The sequence below is a fragment of the Cnephaeus nilssonii genome (genome assembly GCF_951640355.1).
Source record: "Cnephaeus nilssonii genome assembly, chromosome: 5".
Taxonomy (NCBI): Eukaryota; Metazoa; Chordata; class Mammalia; order Chiroptera; family Vespertilionidae; genus Cnephaeus; species Cnephaeus nilssonii.
The window spans coordinates 14,543,820-14,553,020 of NC_137076.1; the positions used below are offsets into that span (position 1 = coordinate 14,543,820).

Genomic DNA, 9,201 nt, shown 5'->3' on the forward strand with positions numbered 1-9,201 from the left:
ACAGGTCAGAAAGCAAGTGGTAATGCTGCCTCCTGTCTTAGCCAGGTCGGGGACAAGGGAGGAGCCCGGCCCCGAGGAGAGTGAGGAGCTCCACTTCTCCCCACTGCGGGCAGGGGCAGATTGTCAGTGCTGGCAGAGAGGCCTGGCACCTTCCGGGACACCCCGGACGCTTGAGCTGGTCGTCTGTGAGGGCTCCAGTGGGTGTGGTGACTAGCTGTCCTGCAGAGGTGAACCTCCTTCAAGGGGCCCCTGGGGGAAGCCACGGTGTCACTTATTTATAATTCCAGGTATGTGGGATCTACGAATTTAGTGGACAATTTGATGACTAAAGGAAGACAGTCTCCTTACCAAGTAGCATTGGCCTGGGGAGCCCAAGCCCCTTAAAGGACGGTTTTCCTAAGGACTTTCTGTTGTTACAGAAAACCAAAGAAGAATAAAGCAATACCAGAGAGATGGAGTTACATTTATTACGTGCGGGTCCAGAGGAAAATGTCTCTCAAATTCTGGGCCCCAACATGCAGGAATTCTCCCTATTTATATGATTTTACCTTCTTTGTCTCCAAAATATGGAGTGTTTCCGGCCCCTTTTGCAACTTCTTAAAGAGCCCGTATGTGCTGGCCTTGAGACCTCAGCCAGAGGCCTGGCCTGGCGCCAGCACTGATAACCTTGTCTGGGGAAGGTTTAATGGCCTAGCTGAAGTGGGAGTAGTCTTAGCAAGCAAGAATTTACAGAAGCCAATTAGCAGGGTTAAAATTTCAAACAGCAGTTTTCATATATGATGGATGCTTCACTGTCACTACAAAAACACAGTAGCTGCTCTCAAGGTATTTAAGCATCTACTTGAGAAGACAAGACTTGTGTAGGTAGGAAGTCAAAGTATGACATGTCAGCTAATGAGTTGTAGATAGGTCCAGAGGATCACTAAGGGAAGCTTGAAGAAGGAAATGGGCATGCGGTGGGCATTGGAGAGAGGTCAGCTTTGGAAGCAGGGTAAAGAAGGGCATTCCAGGGCAGGGTAGAGGGGAGTCCCTGGGACAGAGTGGGGAGTACGCCAGAAGGCTCTCAGGCAGTGCAGTGAGGGTGCCTGATTGTGGGAAATGCTATTCTCAAGCGTGAGACTAGGGGTGGAGGTGGCTCCCACAGTGGTACTCTCCCTGAGAAGGGGCAGTCAGTTACCCCCATGTGACCAGTGGTCCTTCCTTGGCCAACCAGCGTAGGAAATCGACCTACAGCCCCTCATTTCAGAAGCCTCTCCCTCTCACATCCTATAAAAAAATACCCAGACTGTACATGCAATGGGCTGGACCCAGGCCAGCCTTTCAGGAAGGCCCCACCCCTCCCACCAGCTGCTTTCCTCTCCCACAGGATCAACCCGGGAAGTCCCTGGTGGCCTGGAGGGGACCCTGAAAGTGGGACACAGGGTTTGTTAGAGGGAAGGTGCTGCCTGGGGTCAGCTGATAAAGACAGAGATACCAAGTCCCAGTCCTTATGATAGGGGCAGAAATAGAATATTGGGGACCAGCTGTAATTGTAAGAAATATTCATCATGCTCTATTAACCGTGCTTGTTTTGTTCTGATTAAAGAAGGCACATTCTAACCTGGCTGGGAGTTGCATGTGGGACCGGGAGCTCACCTGGAAATTTGTCCCATCTTCTCCATCCTGGAGCTGCCCATTATCATGGAAAGATTAACAACTTTGTTGCAGAAACCAGAGCCACCAGCCCTTTGCATATCGCCAACCCTTTGCATATTGCCAGCCCTTTGAACCCTCCGCCACCCCCCACCCCCCAGCCTTTGCATAACCGCAGGCCTTTGCAAATCTCCAGCCCACATGAACTGTAAATTGCCCATTTGGCATACCCTTTTGCCTACTTCCCCATGTAATCTTTGTCCTTCTACCCAATATAAGCAGCTGGCTTATGGTGGGGGGCAGAGCATATTTTTGTGGATGACCTGCTGCTCTCCCATATTGCTGGCAGTATTGGAATAAACGCTTATGTATGATTCAACCCTGTCTCTGCTTAATTGGCTCAGGTAGTGACAGGAAGCCCGGACCCATTGATTGTCCGATTACACTTAGACTTGGGGAAGATGAATCAAGAGCACACGGAGGGCAAGAACAGAGGCCTAGAGCCTCTGGCTTCAGGTGCAGCCCCCATTCACTAGCTGTGTGCCTTGGACAAGCTTGTCACACTCTCTGTGCCTCAGTGTCTTCATCTAAAAAAATGGGGATATAATTCCATACTTCATGAAGTATTTGTGAGGATAAGAAGGGAGAACACATATAAAGAACACAGAAGAGTAGATAGCAAAGACAAAAGAAGCAAGTTACTATCGATTGATCCAGTGAGTTTTAAATATTTACTAACAGAATCATTCCTAAAGCAGCTAGCTCCACAGGGTACAGGTGGAAGCCACTGCTCCAAATCCACCCTTGACCTGAGAGTGGAATTCCTTCTGCCGTGGCCCTAACCTGGCACCATGGGTGCAAACATTTGCTGATAGGTCTCTGTGGTTCCCTAGATGGCCCAGGAAGGGATGGGCCATCCCATCCCTGGGAGCTGGCTTTATGCTGGGCAGAAAACTGCCTCTGGTCGCTGGACCCATCTCTCCTCTAGAAGCATGGAGGTTGCGGCTCCCCAGCCTTTCCACCCACATCCACCTGGGGTTGCTTTGAAAAATAATTACACCCGTATATGCCTGCATCTAGAATAAGACAGTCTGTCTGAGTTCCCAAGAGGATCCACCTTGATCTTAGCAGGTACTTTCCTCACTAACAAAGCGCCCTGCCCAGGTAGGCATCCTGGACAAGGCGCAGGAGAAGAGGACAGTGAGAGGCCCAGGAAGACACCCGCGTTTTTCCTCTCAGGTCTTGAAAGCCTCCCCTGTGAAGAGCAAGAACCTGGTCTTGTCCCAAGTCTGCTCTTCCTTCCTTGGCTGAAAGGTTCGAAAATGCTCTGAAACATGGAGCAGGTGTCTGGCAGCTCCCAGTGCACAATTGGTGTCTGTTGGTGGTTTCAGGCCTCCACTGGGCAGCGCTAAGCAATCAGCCCTCAAACTAAACGCTGCTCAGAGGGATTGATTGGTGCAAGGACTTGCTGGAGAGGTGCTTTGTAGGCCCAGCCAGAAGCAATGAGCCAGGGGCAGGTATGAGGTGCTCAGGGTAGCTGATCTAAGGAGACTCGATGCAGGGACACAACCAGATGTCACAGCTCAGGCTCAGGCAGGCTGGAGGATTTGACGAATGAGTTCTAGTCCATCACAAGGGAAATGGATGAGCTCAGAGTAAGCAGCCTCAGAGACTCATTGCAAATACCTCCTCCAAGTGTGAGGTAACGAAGTCTTCCTCGTCTCTGGTCTCATTTCCCTCCAGTGTCCCTGTTGTTCACAGGTCTATCTTATTATAGATCCTGTCACAGGCTGCCTGATTTCACTGCTGGTTAAGTAAATACCTGTCTTTCTCATTAAACTGTGGAGGCAAACATGGTGTTGTATTTATCCTGGAGGAAATCCCTAGAGCTTAGGTTACTTTGCACATGGTGGGCCCAGTGGATGTTTAAATTGAATTGGCAGCTATTCCTGTCACCTTTCCCAGAGGGACCAGTTAAAGTTGTCTCCGGACCCAGTTTAGACCACTTACTTTTTTTCTAATTGCACACTGTAGTGGCAAGGGGCGATGCATCCTCACAGGTACACAGCACCTGGCCGGAGAGGACCACAGAGAATGTCTGTCAACGGAATGAACGAAGGGCCAGGGTGAGGCATGGACATAAGTGTCAAAGAGGGCGGATCCAAACAGTCCTGTGGCCATTGCCGATTGGGTGAATTCTGAATCAGAGATAGAGCTTGTTAACAAAGGGATGTCTGTGTCCACAGGCCTTTGGGTGAAGCTGGGAAGGTAGTGGCCCAGGACATTCCAGTGAGGGGTTAAGAAGACAGGCTTGGGGTTCGGGGAGATTTGGTTGGGAGATCTGAGGTTTGGCTAACTACATGACCCCAAGCTTCAGCTGCATAATGAGGATAATGGTCATGGCATAGAGTCACAGGGAGAATTAAACGAGATAGTGCTTGTTACATGCCCTCACACTGCTTGACACATACATCATCATGCTCAGTCCCTGGAAGCTGTCACTGTCATCGAGAAGAAACTTGACACAGGGGTACATATACCTTTATGAATTAGTGTCTTTATATTTTTCAGGTAAATAATTCCAAAAGAGGAATTTCTAGATTACATGGAAGTTTTATTCTTAATTTTTAAAGGAAATCTTATTTCAGGATCAACTCCCCACGAAGCCAGTTTCTGTCCCTGTTGAATATTCTCTTGCCTTCTTCCTGTCCAGCTCTTGGAGATGCTGGAAGATGCGTGACAACGACAAAGGAGGCATCTCACACTGCCCCTGACATTTTCTGATCCAGCCTGAGACCCGCATGCTGTTCCCACGCCGACTCCACTCGGTCACTTGTGCCCCAGCCCCGTCTCTCTCCTGCTGGTGTCCATGTGCCTTTTTCTCTGCACAGTCAAATGCTGTTCGTCTCCCCCAGACTCAGGTCTCCGTGGCTTCCCTGTCTGCCCTTCTTCATGTTCTCTGTGTGCCTCTCTATGCCTCTTCCGCAATGTCTCACCGTCTATCTTGAAAGGTGGGAGAAACGGTAAGAGAATCATCTCTGTGGCTTTTGCTCTTTTCCTTAGAATCTGTGGAAGGAGGAATGCCCCAAACCCACCCATTCTTCTTTTCCTACTCTCTCCCACCCTACATATTAGCTCCTCCCTGGAACTTCCTAGAACTTTCTCCAACTGTCTCCCCAACGACCAACTGCTGCAGCCTCCGCTCCTGCTACTCCAGGAACCTCCCCAATAGTCTCACCCCTCAACACTGACAGGTCCCGATTGCCTTAAAGGCCCGCACTGTGGGGCATCCTCGAGGGAACTTGATCCCCACCTTTTCCAGCCCAGAAACCTGCCAGGATTTCTCACCTCCCCGCAGTCACCACCCAGCAGCTCCCACACTGCTCTGGGGTAAGTGCCCCATCAGCGGGAGGCAGGGACTTTCCATAGGGACCATCTGGAGAGACCTAGAGACAGAGAGAATGAGCACATCTCAGGGAGGGACTGTGGCCTGGGGGACTTGGGGGAGTTAGGGTTTAAGGCGTATTTTTGGTTTCTTCACTCTGATGACTTGAGGCTACTTGTGGCGTTTCTGCAAGTTTGTCTCCGAGCATCTATGTTTCCCAGAATGGGCACTTTGGCACGGTTCTCACTGCTAGAGCTCTGGACTGGGACCAGCATTACTGATTTCAGTTCAGACAGCCTTACTGCCAACAGACTTAGGAAGTTCCCATCCTTTGTGGGGTCCTCATTTGCCTTTCCACAGGAAGAAGAATCCCTATTTCCGGCCATGCTTAGATATGTAGAGAGAACTGGAGATTCAATGTGTTCACACAAGGAGGGGATAAATCACAGCAATGTAGACTCTAAGTTCAATTCTCACCTCCATGATGACAGGCAAATATTCAACCTTCTGAGAATTGTAGCAAATGAACCTGAAAAGTGCCACTGGGGCTTCCGTCTTGTGGATGAAGGGATTTTGTTTTTTGTTTGTTTGTTTTGTTTTGTTTTTAGCATTTAAAATACTGTATTTTAATGAGAACACTTTCTCACCATCTTTACAGAAAAATGATTTGCAGTTTTTAATCTGAAACAGCTCTGGCATTAGACCTTAATTCTCCCTGGTCCATGGGGCTTAGATGCCACCGCACTACCGACACCCTAGTGCTCTTGAGGCCCGTGAGAGCCACGTCCTCCTCGGTGGGAAGTCCTGGTGGCAACGTCCAGGGCTTGATTCTTATCAAATGTTTAGTCACTTTCAGTTTTGCATTCACCGAAGGGATGTTCTTGTGAACTTGAGGAGTATGTGCTTTTTCTTTTTCTTTCTTTTTTGTTTAATATGTTTTTATTGATTTCAGAGAGGAAGGAAGAGGGAGAGAGAGACAGAAACATCCATGATGAGAGAGAATCATGGATCGGCTGCCTCCTGCAAGTCCCCCACTGGGGATCGAGCCCACAACCCAGGCATGTGCCCTTGACCGGAATCAAACCTGGAACCTTTCAGTTCGCAGGCCGACGCTCTATCACTGAGCCAAACCAGCTAGGGCAGTATGTGCTTTTTCTAATCCAAGCAAGCATCAGCATCACCACATATTTTTCCCAATGTGGATCCCACCATATTTTGCATGACCTTCAGGTGAAGGCTGAAACACTTTATCTGGAATTCTGGAGGAATCCAATGTATACACACGAGAGCCTCTCCATCTTTTGTCACCGTCTTTAGTCTGCCCGGGGGCCTGTGAACTGTTGAGCGCAAAATTCTGGCCGTGAGTGTGGTGACTGGCCTCGGCAGAGACAGGAGTTGCTCAAGGTTATTAAGCCTGAACTTCCTGCCGATAGGAAGCTGAACCTGAAGGGATCTGTTAATACCATTTGTGGCTGAAGAAATGGGCTTATTAGTCAGTGGTTGGGTGCTGAGACCAACAAGCTGAGGCTCCTAGAAAGGAGAATTTGTGTCCCTGGAAAGAAGCAGCCCAGGTCCCCAGCTTCCTGCCAGAGTCTGCAGAACCCTTGGATTAGAGGAGTGGTTGGGGCAGGGGCAGGGGCAGCGCTGGGCTTACCCCATAGACACTCTCCTAGTTTCTTCACTCGTAGGGGATGCACCTGCTCACACATGGGGCTCTGGAGCTCTCTCTGCCCCTGCTCCTACACCCCACCCCTGTCACCACCACCAACTCCTGCATCTTCTGTTTGATAAGTTAAACGATCTACAATTCAAAATGCAATAGAAGGAATTGCCCTCTTAGCGCAGTAGGCAGCGCGTCAGTCTCAAAATGCAATAGAAGGAAAGCAGGATTTAAAAAAAATATATAACAACAAAAGAAATTACATTTTGATACGTTTACATTCCAAGACAATTTTCAACTTGGTGATCTGATATCAATGGTGCTACAATTAGTAGTCAATAGCACAAAATGGCCCAGATGCATTTTGGGAGACTTTGGGGATTCTTTCCTGTTCTTTATTTTATTTTTTTTCAATTACAGCTAACATTCAATGTTGTATTAGTTTCACGTGTACAGCATAGTGGTTAGACAATCATATACTTTCCAAAGTGATCCCCTGATATTTCCAGTACCCTCCTGGCACCATAAAAAGTTATTACAATATTATTGACTATATTTCCTATGCTATGCTTTAGATCCCCGTAACTATTTTGTAACTGCTAATTTGTACTTTTTAATTCTTTCATCTTCACCCATTCTTTCAAACCCCCCTTCCCCCTTCCACCTGGCAACTATCAGCATGTTCCTGTGTCTTTGACTTTGTTTTCATTTTGTTTGTTCATTTAGTTTTTTAGATTCTACATATAAGTGAAATCTTATGGTATTTGTCTTTCTCTGTCTTACTTAGGACTCTAAAGGTCCATCCATGTTGACACAAATGACAAGATTTCATTATTTTTTAAATAACTTTATATTTTTTAATGTTTTTATTGATTTCAGAGAGAGGAAGGGAGAGGAAGAGATAGAAACACCAATGATGAGAGAGAATCATCGTTTGGCTGCCTCCTGCACACCCCCTTTTGGGGATTGAGCATGCATGCTGGGCATGTGGCCTGACCCGGAATTGAACTGGTGACCTCCTGGTTCATGGGTCAACATTCAACCACTTAGCCACATCGGCTGGGCAAGATTTCATTTTTTTGTTGTTTTTTTTTTTATGGCTAAATAATGTTCCATTGTATATATGGTACCACAACTTTATCTATTGATGGCCACTGTGGTTGCTTCCATATCTTGGCTATCTATATATATAAAAGGCTAAGTGTCCATCCGACCGTCTGACCAGTAGCTATGATGCACACTGACCACCAGGAGGCAGACACTCAATGCAGGAGCTGCCATGACACGCACTGGCCATTTAAAAAGAAATGGCACCATGGACCTGGCGCCGACAAACCAACACTCAGCTTCCCCCAAGTGGGACACAGGCCCCACCACCACCCCGGAGAGACAGCCCACTAAGTCACAGCCAATGCTGTCAAGATCCCATGGCACAAAATGCAGCCCACAGCCCAGCCCAGCCAGGAAACGGTCACTGTGGGCTCTGGGTAATGACATCAAGTAGCAATGTCCGGCTTCCTCTCCCTAGTGACTGGCCTCCTTAGAGTTTCTTCAGCCCAGGAACATGACCTGCTTTATAGCCAAGTACAAACATTTTACAGTTTAACCAAATGTCTGTGAAGCATTTTCCCGTACCTCATCTCATTTGATCCTCACAGAAGTCCTAGAGTAGGTAGATAGGAGGCTTGGTAGAATCCTATTTTCTTTTCATTAGCCAGAAAACGGAGATTTAGAAAGTTTAGAAACTTGACCCGACTGAAAAGAAGAAATGGTGGACCTTGAAAATGACTTCAGGTTTTCTCACTGCACAGAATATAGTCAAATACTGCTGCAGTTAAATATTTTACCCTTTGTACTCCCTGCGTGATCTACAATAATAATCTGCTTCATGTTGATATTTACTGCTGTGTTGCTGACAATTACCTGAAAGAGAACTTGGGGTGCTTCACTGGGCTGGAAAAAGTTTAGCTAAATCAGAAAGCAGGTCTAATTAAGAAAGTTTATTCTATATATATAAAAGGCTAAGTTAACTAGCACATGCACGATACATATAAAGCTCTTGCTGGCGCCAGTCACAGGTGTGTGTTTCAATCTGCCATTATTGATTGTGAATTTGGTTGACACTTCTATTATAGAGAAAGGGTGAATAGCGATATTAAAATATTTTTTCTAATTAATTTCCTTTCAATGTGCATGAATCCATGCACCAGGACACTTCCTGTGCCTCATCTCATTTGATCCTCACAGAAGTCCTGGAGTAGGTAGATGGGAGACTCGTTAGAATCCTATTTTCTTTTCATTAGCAAGATGCAAATAGCGATATTAAAATATTTCTTCTAATTAATTTTCTTTCAATGTGCAAGAATCTGTACACTGGGACACTAGTTGTAAATAATGCTTCAATGAACATAAGAATGCATATGTCCTTTCAAATTAGCATTTTGGGTTTCTTCAGATAAATACCCAGAATAGAATTGCTGGGTCCTTCTTTGTCTCTTATTTATAGCCTTTGTTTTAAGGTCTA

The 9,201-nt window shown here is 46.9% G+C and overlaps 1 protein-coding gene across 1 annotated transcript; it reads right to left on the reverse strand.

Annotated features, from left to right (window-relative positions):
* Positions 1-4,005: 4,005 nt before the first annotated feature.
* On the reverse strand, positions 4,006-6,676 carry LOC307100351 (large ribosomal subunit protein uL30m-like; the record flags this gene model as incomplete). Its single annotated transcript, XM_079772729.1, has 5 exons — positions 4,006-4,009; positions 4,981-5,078; positions 5,766-5,932; positions 6,227-6,276; positions 6,672-6,676. The coding sequence occupies 5 exons, from the start codon at positions 6,674-6,676 to the stop codon at positions 4,006-4,008; spliced, it is 324 nt and encodes a 107-aa protein (XP_079628855.1).
* Between the last annotated feature and the right edge of the window lie 2,525 nt (positions 6,677-9,201).